Raw genomic sequence first — 22,756 nt, 5'->3', positions numbered from 1 at the left:
AAGGAGAGAGTTATAGTGACCACCCAGGTAGCAAAAGGAGGCTTAAGTGGGGATACCTCGAGCAAGCACAAGCAGCCAAAGATGTAACCACTAGACAGGACTACAGGGCATCTCCTTGAACCCCCAATGGGATATTGACACACTCAAATACCTCTATAAAGTGCCTATACAGCAATACCCACAGTATGGGGAACAAGCAGAAGGAACTAGAGATCTGTGTGCAGTCACAGGGCTTTGAACTCATTGCAATTACGGAGACATGGTAGGATAGCTCACATGACTGGAATGTTGTCATGAAAGGCTACACACTATTTAGGAGAGACGGACAAGGAAGACGCAGTGGTGGAATTGCCCTCTATGTGAGGTTACACTTGGAATGTATCAAGCTCTGTCTTGGGGTGGATGATGAGTGAGTCGAGACCTTCTGGGTTAGGATAAAAGGGCAGACTAGTAAGGGTGACACCATTGTGGATATTTGCTACAGGCTGCCCGAGCAGGAGAAGGAAGTGGATGAGACCTACAGACAGCTTGAAGCAGCCTCACAGTCACAGGCCCTGGTTCTTGTGGGGGACTTTAACTACCCTGATATCTGCTGGAGAAGCAACACAGTAAAGCTCAAAGAATCCAGGAGGTTCCTGGAAAGCACTGATGACAACCTCCAGTCACAGGTAGTGGAGGATCCCACGAGGAATGGTGTGCTGCTCGACCTCATAGTAACAAACAGGGAAGGCCTTGGTGGAGATGTGAAGGTTGGGAGCAGCCTTGATGCAGTGACCGTGAGATTGTGGAGTTCAGTATGGGGCAAGGAGGAAGCAGGGCAGCAAGTAAGATTGTAACCATGGACTTCAGAAGAGCTAATTTTAGCCTCCTTAGGGATCTTCTTGGAAGAATCCCATGGGAACGGGCCCTGCAGGGAAGAGGGGTCCAAGAGAGGTGGTCAATATTAAAGGATCACTTCCTCCAGGCTCAAGAACGATGCATCTTGATGAGCAAGAAATTGGGCAAAGGGGGCAAGAGACCTGCATGGATAAACAAGGAACTCCTGTCATTATTCAAGCACAAGTACGAAATGCACAGGAGATGGAAGCAGGGTCAGGCCACTTTGAGTGAATATAGAGAGGTTGTCAGAGTAGGTAGAAATGAGACAAGGAAGGCCAAGGCCCATCTAGAATTAAATATGGCCAAGGATGTCAAGGACAACAAGGGCTTCTTCCAATACATCAATAACAAAATGAAAACAAAAGATAATGTGGGCCCATTAGTAAATGGAGAGGGGGCCCTGGTAACAGAGGACGCAGAGAAGGCAGAGGTACTGAATGCTTTCTTTGCATCAGTCTTCACTGACAAGACCAGCCCTCAGGGATCTCTGACCCAGAAGACCAGGGCAAAGGAATGGTGGCAGGAAGACCTTCCCTTGATCAAGGAGGATTGGGTCAGAGAACACCTAAAAAAACTTTACACCCACAAGTCCATGGGCCCTGACGGGATGCACCCACAAGTGCTGAGGGAGCTGATGGACACCATAGCGAGGCTGCTCACAATCATGTTTGAAAGGCCATGGTGATCAGAAGAGGTGCCTGAGGACTGGGAGAAAGCAAATGTCACCCCATTCTTTAAAAAGGGCAAGAAGGAGGACCCAGGGAACCACTGGCCAGTCCGCCTCACCTCAATCCCTGGAAAGGTGATGGAGCGCCTCGTTCTGGAGACAATCTCTACCCACATGGAGGACAAGAAGGTGATCAGTAGTCAGCATGGATTCTCTAAAGAGTATCATGCTTGACCAACCTGACCTTGCCTTCTACAATGAAACAACTACCTGGATGGATAAGGGGAGAGCAGTGGATATTGTCTACCTTGACTTCAGCAAGGCTTTTGACACTGTCTCTTACAGCATCCTCATAGGCAAACTCAGGAAGTGTGGACTGGAAGAGCAGACAGTGAGGTGGATTGAGAACTGGCTGAATGGCAGATCCCAGTGAGTTGTGATCAGTGGCACAGGGTCTAGTTGAAGGCCTGTCACTAGTGGTGCCCCCCAAGGTTCCATACTGGGCCCAGTATTGTTTAACTTATTCATTGATGACTTGGATGAAGGGGCAGAGTGCCTCCTCAGCAAATTCGATAATGACACTAAGCTGTGAGGAGTGACCAATACCCCAGAATGCTGTGCAGCCCTTCAGAAGGACCTCGACAGGTTGGAGAGATGGGCAGAGAGGAACTGTCTGAAGTTCAACAAAGGCAAATGCAGGGTCCTGCACCTGGGGAGGAATAACCCCAGGCACTAGTACAGGCTGGGGATGATCTGCTGGAAGGCAGCTCTGTGGAGAAGGACCTGGAGGTCCTGGTGGACAACAAGCCATCCGTGAGCCATCAGTGTGCCCTTGTGGCCAAGAAGGCCAATGGTATCCTGGGCTGGATTAGGAAGAGAATTGCCAGCAGGTTGTAGGAGGTGATCCTGCCCCTCTACTCAGCCATGGTGAGGCCACATCTGGTGTGCTGTGTCCAGGTCTGGGCTCCTCAGTACAAGACAGACATGGAGCTCCTTGAGTGGGTCCAGCAGAGAGTAACAAAGATGATTAGAAGACTGTAGCATCTCTCTTATGAGGAAAAGCTGAGGGAATTGGAGCTGTTCAGCCTCAAGAAGAGATGACTGAGAGGGGACCTCATCAATGTCTATAAGTATCTGAAGGGAGGGTGCCAACAAGATGGAGCCAGACTCTTCTCAGTGGTGCCAAGCAATAGGACAAGAGGCAATGGGTAGAAACTGATGCACAGGAAGTTCCACCTGAACATGAGGAAGAACTTCTTTACTGTGGGGGTGACCGAGCACTGGAACAGATTGCCCAGAGAGGGTGTGGAGTCTCCCTCACTGGAGATATTCAAGAACCACTGGGATGCAATGCCATGCAATGTCCTCTCGGATGACCCTGCTTGAGCAGGGAGGTTGGACCAGATGACCCACTCTGGTCCCTTCCAACCTTAACTGTTCTTTGATTCTGCTCCCCTGCTCTACTCGTGTGAGACCCCACATGGAGTACTGCATCCAGCTCTGGGGCCCTGTGAGATACTGGATCCAAATCTCACTGAATTATTGATATGGGTCAGAACCAACTCACTGTGTGAGTGTGTGTGTGTGTGTGTAAGGACTGGGCCTAGACCTGCAGGTACATAGTAAGGCCTGCTGAGAGCATATGGCTGAGCCCATGCAAAGCACATGGCAGAGCTGAAAGTCATGTAGCTGGGCTGTCAGTCAAGGCAGACCTGCCTGGTAGCCCACCCACACCACGCCCCTGGAGCCTGTGACTGGCTACAGCATTCCTCATTCAGGCCTGGAAGGCACTGACCAGATATCCTGCCTGGGAGAGAAAACTGAACTATATAAATACATGAGACTCCATGTGAGCGCTCTCTCTCTCTTTTCTGCTGCTGCCTGCACCATGTTAATCATCGAATCTTGTCAGCAACCATTTTTCCTTTCCTCTCTCTCCTTCCCTCTCTCTTCTTTCTTTCTTTACTCTTTTCATCTGTTTTCTTATTTTATTCTTTTCCTTCTCTTATGGGTAACTTAAAATCAGTGAATTGTGTTTTACTAAAGCTGGTACACTGATTCTGTAGAATGGGTCTTTGTGCTGAGTGTTTTAGTGAAATATTTTTTTTTGTTGTATTTTACTCCTGTAAAACCTTTTGCCAAAATATCTTATTCTCCTCACTAAATTAAAAGAATTTTTCTTAGAGAAGAGTGTGTGACTCCTTCTCCAGACACTAATTCAAGGTTATAACGAACCAAAAGACTTTTAAAAAAAGTCTTAAATAAAATGTAACCACTCTGGGCAGCTTATGGCTTAAAATCTGGAGTGTAACATTTTTTAGGCCCTCAGCATAAGGACATGGACCAACTGAAGCAAGTGCAGAGGACTGGAGCACCCCTCCCTATGAAGACAGGCTGAGAGAGTTGGGGTTGTTCAGCCTGGAAAAGGCTCTGGGGAGGCCTTAGATCAGCCTTTCAGTACCTAAAGGGGGCCTACAAGAATGCTGGAGAGGGACTCTTTAAAAGGACAAGGACATGTAGTGATAAGACAAGGAATGGCTTCAAACTGAAGGAGAGTAGATTTAGACTGAAGCCCAACTTCAGTCTGCCCTGCAACCTATTTGCTCTGCCCTCCAAAGACAGGCAAGATGTCTGATGTGAGCATTTATCCTTCACAACAACAGAGATAGGTGATGATTTTAACACCAGAAGTTAGACTGAAAAGTAGATTCTTTTATTCACAGACAGGCTGTTTCTACAGTGCCAACTGAAAGCAGGGATGTATCAAACCCAAACCACCCCAACGCGGGCAGGTACCAGAAGTTTCCACAGACCGTTCACAACTTTGTTCCAGCTTCTCCTTTCACAGAAGGCTTCACAATTACTTCTTACCTCTATCTATGCTAACACTGATGGAAAGTCAAACTTCAGAGGCTCTCTGTATGAAAATCTTTATCTACTTTCTAGCATATTAAAGCCACCACATAACAGGATTCTTGGCAGTGGTGCCACTGCTAGTCTCCACTTAAGAGAAGCAGAACTGCTGCTGTTCCTGCATGTATCACAACACCAACCCAAGATGTCCCTGTAGACTCAGCTCAGGAAAGCCTGATGCTGCTTCCCAGCACCTCCCTCTCCCCAAGTACTTAAGATAGAACAGCATGATATTTTCAGTCCATTATACAAAAATACCATACCCACTCTCTATTTACCCTGTTCACAGCTAAACAGGAATGTGTAGAGGTTCTGAATTTTATTTTGTGTCCTGGTTCCAGCCAGGACAGGGTTAATGTTTGCAGTAGCCAGGAGGGGCATGGCCAGGACCCTGAGGTTATTGTATACCACCTCACATCATGTACAGGGGGCAGGGGGGAAGGGGTCCCTTCTGGTCAGGGTAGCTTGAAGCAAGCAGTTGGGGGTAATGTCATGTTCTGCATGGTAAGCACTTGCGTGTGAATCGTTCGCCTCTCTTGTACAATCTGTTATTAGTATTGTTGCTGTTACTGTTCATTTCATTTACTGTTTCCAGTAAATTTTTCTTATCTCAACCCATGATCTTTACCTTTTGTGCCTCCAATTCTTCTCTCCAGCCCACGGCAGGGGGAGGGAGGGAGTGAGTGAGTGGCACATGGTTTGGAGTGTTTCAGTGGGAACGCTAAATTGGGGAATACCATTCCTAAACCACAACAATTATTATAATTATTTTTCAAGCTGACTAGGCAAAAATCTCTTGGAAACCCTTACCTGTACAAGTTCCTGGAGTTCTCTCTTTACATCTTCTAGACCACCAATATCTTCCCAGGTAACCTGTGGCACCTCCACCACAGTCTCACGAAGAGCAGAAGGGTTGCTCTGGCTCAAAGCCCACTATTGTTAGAAGAAACAGCATTATATCAATTCTAACACATTATGTTCACTTGCTTCAGATAAGCAATTAGACATTGCACACAAAAGAAAGAAAGGCACTCCTGCATTACCCTGAAGTCATCCATGGTCACAGCCAGTGAGTTCATCACTTCAGCATCAATAGTTTCATCTTCTAGGTCTATGAGATCCATCTTCTTTCTGATAGCCTGAAGAGCAGCTTCTGAACAAAGAGCAGCCAAGTCAGCACCAACATGGCCATGGGTCTCGTTTGCCACCTGAAAGCAGAGCATTCACTATGACTCAGGAATATGAGCAAGCACTCTGCAAGGGCAATGCGTGCTCTGGTCACTCACTCAGAGGTGTAACAAAATTCTGAAGGACAGAAACATTAATGCTTTGCTGCAAATTCAAGATAAGTGCTGTCACTTATTTTGCAGGCAAAGACACTGCTGTTCCATCTCCTACTCGAGATCCAAGTTGCAACTGGAATAGATAGCATACAAAAAGATAAGCCTGAGGTCTGCAGTTCTTCATTCAGGACAGAGATTACATCCATCCAGTATCACCACAATGTTCACCCAGCTCTCTGAGCGCTGTTTCAGGCTTGCTTTATTTTTAAAGAGAAAGCCACAGCAAACAGACACAGGACAACAGTGGCACTTTAATAGCGAGTGAGGACTTTGGGCTTCCTTCTAACTAGCTTACCAGTGACCAAGAGATCACATATTTGCTCAGTTTCACACTGTCCTAAACAAGCAGAGACAAACTCTCCTAATAGCATGCTACTCACCTGTTCCAGATCCACATCATCAGCCAGTTTCATATTTTTTGTGTGGATCTGCAGGATCTCCAGGCGCCCAGTGGCATCTGGGATACCAATATCTACCTCTCTGTCAAAACGACCTGGGGAGTACAAACACATGTTGAGCTGCTGATTCTGCGATCTAAAGGAGCTGCAGTTGCTGCCTTCCTCTGACACAGGAACATGATGATGAGCCACAAATACATACAATTTCAGAAAATGCCAGAGCTTCGGGTTTCTCTGCAGCATCTATCAGCACAGTAGCAGAGTCAGATCAGAGAAGGCAGAAAGGCTTATAGCCATTTAGGGAAAGTGAGACTACTGTATTAACTAGAGTTCAGGATTACATAAATACAAAGGATTTCTGAGTCTCATTTATAGGAAAATATGCTTTCCCTAACCAACAGACCATGAGACATTTTTGTTTATTCCTACCTTTGTGTCCTCAGCACAGGAGTCCACAAATACTGAGAGATTTAATTTTTCAGAACTTTCACAGCAGTACCCAAGTGGTGAAAAGTATGAACTGCCCCAATATCTGGGGAGGCAGGAAACCCATGTATTACTGTAATATTAACTAGGGCATGTATAACTATCGCTTTCCTCTAGCTATAACTGTGCGTTCAAACACCTCATTACATATTTAAGAGGTAATTTTTCCTGCAAATTTGACTTTACCAACTGGTCATATGACAGACATTCATTCACATTGCAAAGTTTCAAAAACCTGAATCTTGGAAACTCCCAGACTTCTCATCAATAAAAAAGAAATGGGACAATTCAGAGCCTTCTGCAACCTGAGGCACGAACAACCCCTTAAGCATTTAGTCCTGAAATAACCTCACGTAATTGATGAAGTGAAAAAGTGTGCTACTCTTTAAGTATTTCATTATTTCTACAAGTTCTAATCTAATAAAGCACAAAAGATTATATCAAAGGCTGAAATCTAGAAATTAATTTCAAGCAAGTAGTTGGAGAGAAGTCAATGGTTTATATAACACAAGATGTTTAATATTAATTTCTACTCAATCTCTCCAAGGTCTTTGAAGCACAGTCCATAACAAAGTATCTGATACACAGAAAAAGAGATGGCAATTGTGGTTACCAAATCGCCTGAGTGCTGGGTCAATGCTGTTGGGTCTGTTGGTGGCTGCCATAACAATCACATGTGCTCTCTGTTTCAGTCCATCCATAAGAGTCAACAGCTGAGACACAATGCGACGTTCCACCTCTCCATGTGTCTGTGAAGAAAGTAATTAGACCAAAAGCTCTAAAACACAGCACAGGAGCTAGTACTGCACCAGAGCAGACAGATACAACAGATGTGAGCTGTTAAGAAACATTGTGAACTATATCAGATTCTTCTGATATCCACCTGCTTTCAAGCATTAAGTTAAATACTGCTTTACCCTGTAGTCAAATGCAGAGATTCATGCCAGCTGCTACCAAAACGGATGTACTCCTTTACCTTCTAAAGGTTTTCTTTACCTTCTCTCTCTTAGGAGCAATGGCATCCAGTTCATCAATGAAGATGATGGCAGGAGCATTCTTCTCTGCTTCTTCAAAGGCTTTCCTCAGATTGCTCTCAGACTCACCAGCCAGCTTGCTCATGATCTCAGGACCTGAAAAAATAATGGCACTGTGGCACCCAGAAGAGAGGCAACTAGCCCCAAAGCATGCAGCTCAATTTTTTTTTTAGTACAAGGTTCACACGTGAGTAGGTATATTTCAAGCCAAAGCAAATACTATCAACCAAGTTCATTAAATTTGCATCTGAACAGGCAAGACCAGCATGCAGAATTACTTTCTATCACCATTTTGGTGTTTTCAGTTTACTCTAACAGAATGCAACACTAGTCAATGAGCTACGTTTAGCTGCCTCTTTCCTTACCCTATTTCACACTTGCTGAGCTTCTCTGTAATGTGCCACCACACAGAGTTAATGCCAGCCCTAGCTTGCAAGGGAAGCAATCAAATTATATGGTGATGAATTATCAGGGTAGGGAAAGGAAAAGCTGTAAACTACTGCAGCTATCTTTAGCATGCATTACACAGGTATACAATTACCTCTATAAGATCCTATAAATGAGTTCCAAAAAAAAAAACCAACTGTTGGGAGGAATGGGTTAAAAAGCAAAACACTGGTGAGTGCTCAAGTGACCTTGCAGCTGGGAATAACCCTTGATAAGCCTGTATGAACAGCAGCCAGTGATCCTCTGTCATGGACCAAGTTTAACAGTGCCTGCGTCTCTGCTTGTGCACCTCCGCCCAGGTGTTGCTTCAGGGATCCCCCAGTTAGCGAGGTAATGGAAATAAATTTACTCTTTATGTTTTAGCCATGGGTTTCTGGTTGTCCTGACTGCCTGCCTGTGTTGACTTGCACACCAACTAACCAAAAACAACAACAAGCCACTACCAAAAAAACAACCCCCCAAACCCCATCTCCTCTCAAAGGATAAATAATAAAAATGTGTAAGCACATTAATCCCAGAAGGAAGGACAGCATTCCTCTGAGATCTCCTACAATTGCTGAACACTACTGCAGGCTCACAGATTTATTCTGTTTTTACAGATTTTCCATCGTGCCGAAGGGAGTGGTAATGAAGAGAAAGTATGCTTCTAAGAGATCCAAGAAAAAGAAACCTGATCCTTAGAAGCGCAAGGCTGCCAGACAACTGAAGCAGGCCAGTTGCAGAGCCACTGGTGCGGGCGAGTACTAAGAGTGTTTCATTAAAGGTAACTCACCAATTCATACCAGCTCCATCTACAACACTGCCTGCAGCTCCATGCTTGAGACCAGTAGACAGAGAATGCATCACTAACTCTGACAATGTTATTTTTATTATGCAATAGAAATGCAAGTGTCTAAAGAAATGTCCAGCTCGTTATCATGCAGTAACACCTTCCATACACTTAGAAAGTATGACAAGGACGGCATATGGTTAAAAATGGTCCATTTACATCTGATATCTTGAGATACAAAGCAAGTCACTTCCCTACTACTGCTCACTGCTATACTGTGCTATATACTTCTTTGCTTTCACCTTCATGGGTCTAAGTGATTGAAATCAGAGAAGAAAAGCAGCACTCAAGTACAAATGTTCAGTTATTCCAGCACTGACTGTAAAATGGGACAGAAAAGCAGTGAGGAAAATTCAAAGTCTGATCCTTACAGGACATAAATCAGTATCCACCTCAACTACTACAGGTGAAGAGTGATCAATAGGAGGTTCTGTTACTTGTAGCTAAGTCCCAAGGTACTCATAGCTTTCAGGACATTATTTGGGTGGAACTGCTATGTGAAACAGAACAGGTCTTGTGCTTTACTTGAGGGAAAACCAAATCCACAGCAGATCAGCTTCTTTTCTGAATGGAACATGTTAGCAGCAACAGAAACAAGCGTCCTGCACCCATATACATAGAATAATCTTGCCACTCCCAGTTCTACCCTCATCAACATAAATGAACACTCAACCACACAGACTCCAGGTCCCTGTATTGCAAAGCTGTCTTTTAAAGGAGCCTGCTACAAAACAATCAAGCTTATGGGAAGTGACACTACAGACACTTCCACACAAATGGCCTCCAAGTGTCCCCAGAGGCACACTTCAAAGAGGTAAGGAAGGATGTCAGGGAGACAACATGGCTTTACAAGCCCTATTAATACCATTCCTTACCATAAGATGGGTGAATAAGTACATAGCAGATTGGGGGCCAAAGTAGCCACAAAACTTACCGTTGATCAGGAAGAAGAAAGCCCCTGTTTCGTTGGCCACCGCTCGGGCAATAAGTGTTTTACCAGTGCCAGGAGGACCATACAGCAGGATCCCACGTGGAGGCTGAGGACATAGGCAAGGGACTTAGGTGGTGAGCTAGTATCAGAATGTCTAAATAGCTCCACAGTGAATCTGCAAGCATTTGATAAAGCCAGTCCAAAATTGTGATACAAGCTTCTGCAACAGCTGCCATTCCAGCATTGCTATCAACATGCTTACTACTTTGCATGACAAACAAAAACCTTGCCAGTAACTGACAGCACTGATTCAAAGCATCCCTCTGCTTTGCAAGTTGTCAGTACTTTAATCTGTTTTCAAAGCATGTAAGGAAATACTTTCCTAATATCAGCATTTAAAAAAAACAAACAAAAAAAACCCCAAAACCCCCATACAAGCAAACAAAAAAACTCTCCCTAAAAAAAACAAATTACTTATTCCCCTCCTAATACCTCATGAACCTCTGACATCAAGTCATCCTCAAGGGCAAGCCCACTAATCCACCTGGTGCAGACAGGGACATACCTTCACCCCTATGGCCTTGAAGAGAGCAGGGTGTCGGAGAGGAAGTTCCACCATCTCTTTGATTTGAGCCAGCTGCTTCCGGCAACCACCAATGTCATCATAGCCCACTTCATTCAGTGACTCCTCTTCATCCTACCCAGAAGGAAATACATTAAACATCTGAGTGGAAAAAACAGCTCAACAATCCCTCCTGGTGTACAGAACCCAGGTTTTTACTCATTGCCATTTCTTTGATGTCTTGAGATTCTCACTTTCAAGTTTTCCTGGTGTCTTCTACAATTGTTTCTTAGCTCTCTCTTCCCAGACATGCAAAGGGAAATGCGTCACTGAAGCCCACCCTCTTGCCAGGGCCCCTACAGACTCTAGAGCAAAACAAGTTGTGTGACCCTCTGATGTGGCTAACAAAGATAATAAGACAATGAAGTCCAGTATAAAATATACTTATTCCTTAAACTGTACATGGCATTTCTAACTACCTGACATACCCTAGCTACCATACAGTTCTCTGACATAGTGTTTTCTTTTGGGATTGACTCAAATTAACAGAAAATGTTGAGATCAAGATGTGCAGATAAGTCCACCCATAACCAAATCTTTCAGTATAACTCTATAGCATCCATTCATTTGGCTGTCCAAATTTCTACTGGTCTTAGTTATCTGTAACATTAGGCCATGCTAAAATAATAAAATAACACAGTCTGGAATCTCAGAGGGGCTCAGTCCAAGCCCCACAAGCTGGAACTACTACTTCAAGCAGGTTGCTCAGGGTCTGGCCCTATCAAGTGCTTAAGGTCTCCAGGTTTGGAGATTCCTGCCCTCTCCGTGCCTTTCTCCAGGGCTTGGAGAAGCCTTTTTCTATTGGGAATTTTCCTTGATCTGCCTTGTGTCATTGCCTCTAGTCCTGTCCCTGGGTGCAGCTCTTGGGAGAGCCTGATTATCCACCCCTTCCCATCAGGCAGTTGCCAGTAAGCCTGACCCTTTGCCTTCCCTTCTCCGTGCTGCATCAACCCCCTCCCAGCTGTTCCTCATTCATTCTGACCTCTAGCTCCACATCATTTTTGGTGGCCTTAGCTGAACTTGCTCCTATCTGTCTCTGTTGTGTCCTGAAGAGCCCAAACTGGACTCATCTAGTGCTCAGACACGGCCTCAAGTGTCAAATAGAGGTGAATTTTTCAAAAGGCAGAGCTAACTACAAACTAGGACTCATCCTGATCTGCAGCCAGTAAAAAGGCACTTACTTTATGAAGCATACAACCACCTTAGCCCATTTCTCTGAGATTTCCTACTCTGTAACAGTAAGGTGGCCAAGACCTGACAGACAATCCACTCAGGTTGCCTCAAGCTTGGGACACTCAAGGCTTAGACACCTTAAGTGACTGGGAGGAGAAAAGAAAAAAAAAAAAATTAAAATCAACCATTTAGAGATTTCAAATTTCTCACTGAAAAAGTACCAATTGCTTTCTTTTCACATGGCATGAAATTTAGCAACATTGTAGCCCTCCCTGCTATGGATCAAGGGAACTTTGGAATTAAAAGATGAATCTAAAGTCCAGCATGAGATATATGGAAGCATATATGCAAAACCAGCTACTGCCAAAGTATGGCATCTCATCAGCAAACCTATGCACTGGTGCTGTCTCAGCATCTGAGGAAGGACACTGGAAGCACATTTCTCAGACTACCTTCAGCAGCAGCTCACCTCCTGAAACCAGAGGTTTTAATCATTACATTCAATACACGAAATGCCAAAACAGGAACTGATAACACTGCTGCTCTTAAGGACTGTCACCGAAACAGATTTTGGACAGAGGGGATTCAGTAGAACTGCATAGCAGGGTTCTGCTCACCTCTCGTTTGATGGGTTCTCCTTCACAATGGATCACTGTGTCTGGAGCCACTATGCAGTATGGGCTTGGATCTGTCTCCACCACTTTGAACTCCACTGCACGCATCCCTCCACGCACCAAGAAGATGTCACCTGTAAAATCCCACATTTCAGGAGCCTGCTGCAAAATGTCAACCCTTGTACTACCAGCAGCCCCAGAGGACAAGGAAGTGGGTTATGCAGGTATACGCTGCCGGCATTTTTAACACTGCCCTGCATTTTAAATTCAAGAGCTGCATGTACTGTGACCACCCGAGCACCATCAAATTTCATCCAGAAACAAACAGCAAACAAAATCAGCAAACAATAGAAAAATAATACTCTGCTTCAATACAAAACACAAAGGCAAGGAATCATGTTTCTTTTCCTTTCAATTTCAATTTAACATTTCTAAAAAAGGCAAAAAGACTTGACTTAATCGAAATTCATTTTGAAGTTATTATAACTAGTTGTTACTAGTTATAACTGATTGTCTCCAGAAGCAGAATATACGATACTGCACTATGACTCCTGGCTAAACTGGGCTACAGAAGATGGATAAATTCAACTTGTGTATATATTGTATTAGGACCTATTTGTTCCAGGAGAAGTGCTACTAGCACAACTCTAAAAGTATATTTGTTTTTTATGCACTTTCTCAGTAATTAATTAAATTACTTTGAAAAAGTGCATTTATCAGGGTGCTGGCTAGTATATCCAACCAACTGATTAATATGTGGGCAACTCCCCAATCCCATCAAGTAGTAGCAACTCAGGAGAAAAATCTCATTAAACTGAATTCTACCTGAGCCTTTTCTGATGTTCTCCCATCCCACATAGTAAAAAAAACACAAGAGAATATCCTGGTTTCATCTGGGATAGAATTAATTTCTTTTCAGTAGCTGGTACAGTGCTGTGTTTTGGATTCAGTATGAGAATAATGCTGATAACACACTGATGTTTTGGTTGTTGCTGAATAGTGCTAACCCTGGGGCTTTTCAGTGTCTCATGTTCTGCCAGTGAGGAGCTGCACAAGAAGCTGGGAGGGAGCACAGCTGGGACAGCTGACCCGAACTGGCCACAGGGATATTCCACACCATAGAACATCATGCCCAGTATATAAACTGGGGGGAGTTGGCCAGGAGCCACATATTGCTGCTTGGGGACAGGCTGGGCATTGGTCAGTGGGCAGTGAGCAATTTTATCGTGCATCACTTGTTTCTCTTGAGTTTTATTCCTCCCTCTCTCTCTCTCCAATTATTATTATTATTAATATTATATTTTGTTTCAATTATTAAACTGTTCTTATCTCAGCCCATGAGTTTTACTTTTTTTTCCGATCCTCTTCCCCACAGGGAAGGGGGGAGGATGTGTGAGCAAGCAGCTGCATGGTACTTAGTTGCTGGCTGGGATTAAACCATGACAGAGAACTACCAAGCTGCTCTGCCAGCCAGCAACAAATATCACTCTTTCTTCTGAAGTTTAGAAAAAAATTAAATCAGCAACAACAAAATCGCACTCTACAGTTGTCAGTCTAATGCTCCATGGACATCTGTGCAAGCTTCCAGAAATTCTTTTTATTCAGTATCAGGACTAGCTCACACTTGCTGCCATCAGGACTTCAATAACAGGTGCTATTATTACCTTTTCTGATGGGTCTGTAAGCTTCCAGGAAGTATGGCTTGAGATAGACCTCAAACAGATTCCCTGTGATCCCTTCTACTGTGTCATCAATTGGCAGCACATGGATACGTTTGCCGTATTTCACATCTGGGCAAGGCTGGATGCTGCAACAGAAGAAAACTCCAGTTAACCACATCATACTGGACTTATACCCAAGTCTGGAAAAGGCAGTGATGTCCCTTCCCAGGCCAGTACATATGCAAAAAAGGACCATCCAAAGCCCTGGTGGGACTTTCCACATGCGTAAGAATGATGACAAGGCAAAAATCATGTCCATTAGAGAGCTAGTCTTCACAACACATGCTTTCATTCACTCCTCTCAGCCCTATCCAAAACTGCTGAGGGGGATTCATACTACCCCCTGCTCTTCTGTAGCCCCCCTTTGCCATTCCCAAGATACATTCATAAGTTACTAATGCAGCCTAAAGACCTGTGAGAGTCATGAGCTCACTTTTGTTTCAACACATGCTCCTGCACCTGAGTCAGGGCAATCCCAAGCACAAGTACAGGCTGGGCAGAGAATGGATTGAGAGCAGCCCTGTGAAGGACTTGGGGGTGTTGGTGGACAAGAAGCTTGACGTGAGCTGGCAATGTGCTCTTGCAGTCCAGAAAGCCAACTGTGTCCTGGGCTGCATCCAAAGCAATGTAGCCAGCAGGTCAAGGAAGGGGATTCTGCCCCTCTGCTCTGCTCTTGTGAGACCCCACCTGGAGTGCTGCAGTCAGCTCTGGGGGCCCCAAGATAAGGAGGTCATGGACCTGTTGGAGCAAGCCCAGAGGAGGCCACAAAGATGCTCAGAGGGCTGAAACACCTCTCCTATGAAAACAGGCCGAGAGAGTTGGGGTTGTTCAGCCTGGAGAAGAGAGGGCTCCAAGTAGACCTTATAGCACCTTCCAGTACCTGAAGGGAACCTACAGGAAAGGCTGGAAGGACTTTTTACAAGGGCATGCAGTGACAGGACAAAGAAGAATGGCTTCAAACTGAAAGAATACTGATTTAGATTGGATAATAGGAAAAAATTCTTTACTATGAGAGTGGTGAGACACTGGCACAGGTTGCCCAGAGAAATTGATGGGACTCTGAGCAGCCTGATCTAGTGGAAGGTGTCCCTGCCTATGGCAGGGAGGTTAAAATTAGATGATCTTTGAGGCCCCCTCCAATCCAAACCATTCTATGATTCTATGAGCTACTGCTGAACTAACTGTAAGGGAAAGGGAGCTGGGAATAAATCTTTGTTCCTTCCTCTCTTCCTCATAATTTAGTACAGAGAATAGAGCTCCTGTTGCTGATAAACCTGATTCTGAGCAAAGGTTCTCAGTACCAACCAGGGATAGCCAGGTGTCTGTCAATCCCCCTTTGTGGAGACTGACATTTAGGTTAAAGTCTGAAGGCCCCTTCCCCCTTTTAAATAAATATCTCAGCTATTATTTTATAGTGTAGGTCAACAGTCTACTGTAGTGACACTTCAGAGTATCAAGCTGTGGCAGAGGCAAAAAGCTCAAACTGGCTTTGCCAACTAAAAAAAGCCTACATGGAACTGCAGCTGAGCATGCAACTTTTCATGTGCTAGTTTGTTAGAGACTATTAAGAGATTCTTTAACCACAGGTTTTACAGTGAGGATATAGCAGAAAGGTAAAGACAGACTGCCCCACAGAAGGAAAACAATGAAGCCAAGACAATCAGTAACACATCTGGAAGGCTGAGAACCACTACCACCCAGTCCCAGCAGAGAAGGGGATAGCACAGGCTGAACCATCACACTAGAAATTACTCCAACAGTAACCTTATATAGGGTTAAAGTAAGGATTCACCTTTATTTTAAGTCCACAGAGTAGCTCAAAGCAGTCATGTTTAAAACTTGCATTTTCTAGTGGTAGAGAGATGGGTGGAACAGACTTGTTCCTCTCCTCTACAGTTCATATGAAACAAATTTTGTATTTAAAGACTATTCCAGATATCACTCCAGGAAGTCCACTATCAGAAACCAGGCTCCAATTTTCCCAGAACATGCACAATATTCCAGATTAGAAAAATGCTCAGGAGAAAGAGCTGTCAGCTCTCACATATTTAAGCCTGCAAATTAGCATTTTAATGTTTGAGAAATGCTGACACATTTTTTCTCTCCACTCCCATCATAGAATGGAACCTGCCTCCTGTAAGCCAAAATGTATACTTCAATGCTTTCCCACTACTTTCTGCAAGTGCTGTACAAAATTCCTGCAACACTTAAAGCATTCCTAATTTTAAAATGATTTTATAACAAAAATTGGAATATAAACAACCTTCAGGGATTTTTAATCTTGCTATTTGACTGCTTCAAGTTTTAACTTCTGTTTGTTATAGGGCAGCTCAGTGCTTGAGCTAACCATACTATAAGATCAATTACAATGTTGCTTACTACTTTTCACAGTTAACTTTGCTGACACTAAAAATTTAGATGGGAAAAAAATTGTGAATTCATCTGACAATGTAAATTTGGGAAGAATACTATGACAACAGTGGGGTAAATTGAGCTATTTAATTTAACGACAGGATTCGGGCTTATGAAGGTCCTGAAGAGAATTCGAGAATCTTTAGCATAATTTTTTAGTATTAATCTGAATATGCATACAGCCAGAAACACATGCAAAAATAAACTGAGATCCCTGATGTAAGACACACATTTGAAAACATTTCTGTGATCTCCTCTGGAAGATGCAAGAATACTTCCTGCAGACCCTGTCTCTGCTACAGACCAAATCAATTCAAAGCCAGTGCACAAATTATTTAGGCAACCCAGGGATACGCAACAGTTAGCAAACTAGTCCTCACCTGATCACATCACCCAGGCGCACTCTCAAGTTATTGCGAACAACCCTATTCATGCGAATCTTCTCATCCGAGCAGGTATCATCTGACAGAACAATGCAGACTGCTTCTCTCCTCTTCTTCCCTTTTAGCAGGACAGTGTCTCCTCTGAACAGCTGCAATTCATCCATTTTTGCCTGTAAAGAATAACAGCATTAGAACAAGTTTTTGACAAAACAATTGGAGGAAGTAGTTAGTGATCTGCTGAGCCACTTAGACCCTCACAAGTCTATGGGGTCAGATGGGCTCCACCCAAGGGTACTAATGGAGCCAGCAGAAGAGCTCACCAAGCCGTGCTCCATCATTTATCAGAAATCCTGGTTAACCGAGGAGGTCCCAAAGAACTGGAGGTTAGCCAATGGGATGCTCATCTGCAAGAAGTGTCAGAAGCAGGATCTGGGGAACTACAGGCCTGTCAGCCTGACCTCGATGCCAGGGAAGGTTATGGAACAGATCATCTTGAGTGTGGTCATGCAGCACATGCAGGACAACCAAGGGATCAGGTCCAGGGTAGGAAGGTTCTGCAGAGGGATCTGGAGAGGCTGAATTGATGGGCCAAGGCCAATTATATGAGGTTCAATAAGGCCAAGTGCCAGGTTCTGCCCTTGGGTCACAACAACCCCATGCAATGCCACAGGTTTGGGGAAGAGTGGCTGGAAAGCCGCCCAGTGGAAAAGGACCTGGGGGTGCTGTCAACAGCAGCTAAACATGAGCCAGCAGTGTGCCCAGGTGGCCAAGAAGGCCAATGGCATCCTGGCCTGTATCAGAAAGTGTGGCCAGCAGGACCAGAACAGTGATCGTTCCCCTGTACTCAGCACTGGTGAGGCCACACCTCAAGTATTACGTCCAGTTTTGGGCCCCTCACAAGAAGGACATTGAGGTGCTGAAGCGTGTCCAGAGAAAGGCAACGGAGCTAGTGAAAGGTCTAGAGAGCAAGTCATATGAGTGGCTGAGGGAGCTGAGGTTGTTTAGCCTGGAGAAGAGAAGGCTCAGGGGAGACGTTATTGCTCTCTACAACTACCTGAAAGGAGGTTGTAGTGGGGTGGGGGTTGGTCTCTTCTCCCAGGCAACTAGTGACAGGACAAGAGGAAATGGCCTCAAGATGCACCAGGGGAGGCTCAGGTTGGACATCAGGAAGAATTTCTTCACAGAAAGGTTTGTTAAGCATTGGAACAGACTGCCCAGGGAAGTGGTGGAGTCACCATCCCTGGACCTGGCACTTAGTGCTATGGTTTAGTTGACATGGTGGTGGTTTGATCAAAGGTTGGACTTGATGATCTTGGAGGTCTTTTTCAACCTTAATGATTCTATGAATTCAAGTATTTGAAGGAAAGTTACTTGACTTTGGAGAATTTCATCTTGGAAGCAATATACTAGATCTACAAAGACAGAGGTTTCCACTACAGTAGTCAAGAGCTAATCCTAAAGCCAGACTAAGGGCATGAGCTCAACTGAATCCTAAAAGTTAGAGTCAAAATGTACTTTATCATTCATTAATAATTATTATATACAATTATTTATTTAGCCCACCCCTCTCACTTGTAACTGCTGCAGCTTCTGACACAAATACTTAGATTCATGTTGCAAAGTTACATTTCAAGTTAATAGACATCATCATCATGGCCAGTCTTCATGAACGAAGATTTGGGAAAGGTCATTACCCTTCGAACCCGGGCCGCGGTGGTGAGAGCGTCGCATCCTAACCACTAGTCTAGTTCGATTCCCAGTCAGGGAACTCCTCCGGGCAGATGGAGCTCGTCAGCCCTGTAAGGCCATCCATCTAGGAGAAGGTCACTCTAAACAAACCTACATCCTGAGGACCTCGCTGCCACCGTCCAAGCTCGCTCGGCCCCGGCAGATGAACCTTAGGATTAAAGGGTGGGCTCAGTTCAGCGTACACTGTGTCTCACCTAAAAATTCCACTGCGCAGGCTCGAAAGGTTATAGACAGCAATAGATTGCAAATTACCAGATTAAATGCTTTGCTTTTATAGGTGACACACCTGGGACAGTGACACAACACTGTTGTCTTCATTGATGGCTTCGTCAACAATTAACCGATTGGGCCTGTTCTTCTGCTTCAGAATAGCAGTCGATAAGTCATCTGCTTTAGAACTAGCAAAGAAAACAGAAGTTAATGAGTCCAAGTGATATTACTCCCCCCTTTCACCCCCACCACCCGTTTTGTTCTCCATTTTCTACAGGTTTCTTTGTTGTCTTGTCATTTAGAAACTATACTTGTTTGTAAATGTCCTGGTTTCAGGTAGGATAAAGTTAATTTCTTCTCAGTAGCTGTTACAGTGCTGTGTTTTGGATTCAGTATGAGAATAGTGTTGATAACACACTGATATTTTGGTTTTTTGCTAAGTCATGTTTATCCTAAGTCAAGGACTTTTTTTCTTGTCTCATGCTCTGCAAGTGAAGAGGTACGCAGAAGAAACTGGGAGGGAGCATAGGCAGGACAGGTGACCCGAACTGACCAAAGGGATATTCCACACCATATAAAGCCATGCCCAGTATATAAACTGGGGGGAGTTACCAAGAAGGGGGAGCCAATCTAGGTTTGGGAAGGGGGGTCTGGCATCAGTCAGCAGGTGGTGAGCAATTGCATTGTGCATCACTTGTTTTTCCCTTTTTATTATAATTATTATTAGCATTTACCATAATTACTGTATTTTACTTTATTTTCAATTATTAAACTGTTCTTATTTATGATTCTCCTCCCCATTCCACCGGGTTGGAGGGGGTGGTGGGGAGAGAGGGGTGGGGTTGAGCGAGTGGCTGCGTGGTACTTCATCTCCAGCTGGGCTTAAACCACAACAGTAAGAGAAAAGATAATATTATTCCTAGGCACCAGTTTCAGGAGTTCAAAGCAGAATGCTTTCTGTCACTAAATATAACTACTTTACTAATCAGATGGAAATAGCTATGAAGCAATCTATAAAAAGAAGTGGTCAGTGAGATGCTGCTGACTCTAAGATGTTTTGCCTAAAAGAATTTGTCAGGCTCGTCTGAAATCACATGTAACCACTACGATGGAAACAAAAGTTCAAGTCCATTTGGTGTCAAATTCCAGATAAATAGGGGAATTAAAGGACAATGCTGCAGCTCCCCTGACAGGAAGAGTTGTAAGAGTTTAGCCTGTCACAGCCTATTAGTGAAACGTACCAAGCCAGTAGAAATATTCAACTGCTCATGAAAAATGGGGTTTCCTTTTTTTTTAGGATATAAGCGCCTTTCCATAATACCTTCATAGGAGTCACTACAGCTCTAGCCTACTATACCATAAGATATGTGACAGATAATTCATTATCTGACCTAACAGTTCTGCAGACAAAGAAACAAAGGTGTTAAGAAATTATGACAGCTACACAGGAGAGTGATGTTATTTCTCCTACAGACAAAAGTAAGGACTTGAACAGACAAGCACTACCCATCTTCCAATAGCAATTTAGAATATTACTATGACCATTTGCTATCATTGCATCTCTCCTGGGGGTTCATAGAATGGTTTGGGTTGGAAGGGACCTCAAAGATCATCTTGTTCCCACCTCCTGCCCTGGAAGTGTTAAAGATCAGGCTGGATGGGGCTTGGAGCAACCTGGTCTAGTGGAAGGTGTCCCTGCCCATGTCAGGGAGGTTGGAACGGGATGATCAAGGTCCCTTCCAACCCAAACCATTCTGTGATTCTACAATTACATCACTTCATCACTTTTCTGTGTCAGAGCTCTCCTTGTTCAGCATGTGATAATGCCCAGAGGCTATGCATTGTGGTAGATGGTATGAAGAGCGAGATCAGAAAATGATTACTGATTCTCCTGAAAATGACTATCAACCTTCAAAGCTCCACATAAAGTAGGGAACTGACTTGTTCCTGCAAGTCTATGTTAAATAAACAATGAAAAGTCACCAACTCAAAATTATTCCAGTTTTAGTAACAGAAGTGAAAACAGTCATGCCTTCTGTATGCTGGTGTACCTTTTTATCAATACCCTCATGAACTCACTTCCTAGATAAAACCTGTCAGTGTTTTTTTACCACCCTGAACATCCCTATTACAGTCTGAGCTACTTTCTCTGGGTAAGTATTAAAAAAAAAAATCCCTCAAAGTAAATGAGTGAAATATCTGATGACTGCAGCCACTTACTGGAACACATGACAACCAAGCAGTGAGTTCATACCCATGCTCAAGATGCCAAGTTCTCAAATACTGTTTTAGACAGGTATACACACAAAACCAAGAATCTCTTCAGAAACACTCTATTAGATCTTGCAATGCTATACTCTGCTAAAGCTCAGTTCAACAAGATGGCTGCCAACAGCATTGACCCAAAAACTGTAACTAAGAAGTAACTTTTCCAGTTGCAGAGTAACTTTTGTGAATTCCTATGTGGTGAGAACAACTTTGCAAAAGTATAAATTTCTTTTTAAAAAACACTGTTCACCTCACTCAGACTCAAAATACGTCTTTGAGACCATCACTTCCACCACAAGCTCTACTGCACACTAAATTCTTGGCACACCTTGCTGGAACTGACTTAGTAAGACCAAGTGGGTCTAAATTGCAGAAGTTGCAAAAGAAAAGGAAAAGATAAACCACAGACACTAAAGGGACTGAAAGAGCCTCTGGCAAAGCTAACAAGTCACTTGAAGTTTTCCTGGATTTGGAAATTATTTTTACTCCTCTCAAGGGACTATGAAGTGACTTGCACATGTGGCCTGGGAGCTGAGAGGCCAGTATTACTCGATTGATTTTTGAGGAGCACAAAATATGACCCTCAGCCTGGAACTGAAAACAGACTGAGGCAAGGCACTGGAGACAAAAATATAGCTGATTGCCTCAGCTGCCACAGGGGCCAGCCCGGTATAACATATCTTCATCTTCTAATACCAACCCTCTTCCAGCCCCGACCCGGCCGCTGCGGACCTGCGGGGAGGAGACCGGGACATGCCTCTCCCCCCCTCGCCAGCCGCTCCGCCACTTGCCCCGGCACTCTAGGGCCTGGAAGACAAAGCCCTTCCTGGCTGAGGCCTAGCCCAGGCGAGACGGCCCCGGCCAGGCCTCGCCCCCCATTACTCGACACTTCCCGCGGAGGCCCGGCAAGCGGAGGGAGGCGGCGGCGGCGCCCAGGGCCCCACTGCGGACAAGAGCCTGGCTGGGCGAACGCGAAGAGCGGCCCATCCCCCTCCCGGCCCCACCCCTACCTCCTCAGAACCTGAATGACACAGCAGGATCGGGGGAGGATCGGGCCCGACGTCGGGTCCAGCCTGGGCAGCGCCGCGCGGAGGCGAGGTAAGGAGATCTAGGCCGAGCCAGGCCCAACGCCAGCCAGGCCTATGCCGCGGCCTGCCGCCGGACGGCCCACACTTACTCGGATCCTGAGGCCATGGCGCTTAGAGGAAAAGAGGCGAGGCGGTCGGCGACAGCTCCTCAGGATGGTCGACAACAGATCTCAGACAGACTCGCGGCGGTGGTACGTCAAGGCGCTTCACACTGACTGAACCTCAGAACCGACTCGTCGGAAGACTCCACCTCGCGCTGCCTCACCTGCCTAACAACAGCGTGCGCTGACCAATCGGAAATTTCGTCCGGCCAGCATCTCAGCCAATCGGAGCGGCGGAAGCTAGGGGACGAGGAAAAAAAAGATCGCACGCTCTCCCTCCTCTGTCCCGCCCCTCTCTTTTCCCTTCCCAATCATCACGAGCCAAACGCAACACCCGTCAGCCAATCGCAGCTCCTTCCTTGCCGTGGCTGTTCTACAGGGCAAGACGGGTCGAGCAGCCAATGGCAAAAATCCACCAACGCGAAAATCCAGGCGGAAAGTCCCACCACGAAAGTCGTCTGAGATATCCTCGCCTCGAGATTGGCTAG

The 22,756-nt window shown here is 44.9% G+C and overlaps 1 protein-coding gene across 1 annotated transcript in view; it reads right to left on the bottom strand.

Annotated features, from left to right (window-relative positions):
- The window catches only part of LOC113959722 (transitional endoplasmic reticulum ATPase-like), a 44,762-nt gene extending 22,436 nt beyond the window's left edge, over positions 1–22,326 (bottom strand). The window contains exons 1-12 of the mRNA XM_027668940.1: positions 22,257–22,326; positions 18,888–18,999; positions 16,850–17,022; positions 14,001–14,143; positions 12,340–12,470; positions 10,493–10,624; positions 9,931–10,033; positions 7,683–7,816; positions 7,300–7,435; positions 6,183–6,295; positions 5,503–5,667; positions 5,270–5,392 (exon numbers count right to left, since the gene is read on the bottom strand). Coding sequence (XP_027524741.1) covers positions 5,270–5,392; positions 5,503–5,667; positions 6,183–6,295; positions 7,300–7,435; positions 7,683–7,816; positions 9,931–10,033; positions 10,493–10,624; positions 12,340–12,470; positions 14,001–14,143; positions 16,850–17,022; positions 18,888–18,999; positions 22,257–22,273 — 1,482 coding nt within the window. The 5' untranslated portion in view covers positions 22,274–22,326. The remainder of the gene's footprint in view (positions 1–5,269; positions 5,393–5,502; positions 5,668–6,182; positions 6,296–7,299; positions 7,436–7,682; positions 7,817–9,930; positions 10,034–10,492; positions 10,625–12,339; positions 12,471–14,000; positions 14,144–16,849; positions 17,023–18,887; positions 19,000–22,256) is intronic.
- Between the last annotated feature and the right edge of the window lie 430 nt (positions 22,327–22,756).

Source organism: Corapipo altera, unplaced genomic scaffold (assembly GCF_003945725.1).
Source record: "Corapipo altera isolate COAL_440 unplaced genomic scaffold, ASM394572v1 60747, whole genome shotgun sequence".
Lineage (NCBI taxonomy): Eukaryota > Metazoa > Chordata > Aves > Passeriformes > Pipridae > Corapipo > Corapipo altera.
Note: the sequence above shows the minus strand (reverse complement) of the source record. Positions and strands in the feature narration are given on the sequence as shown.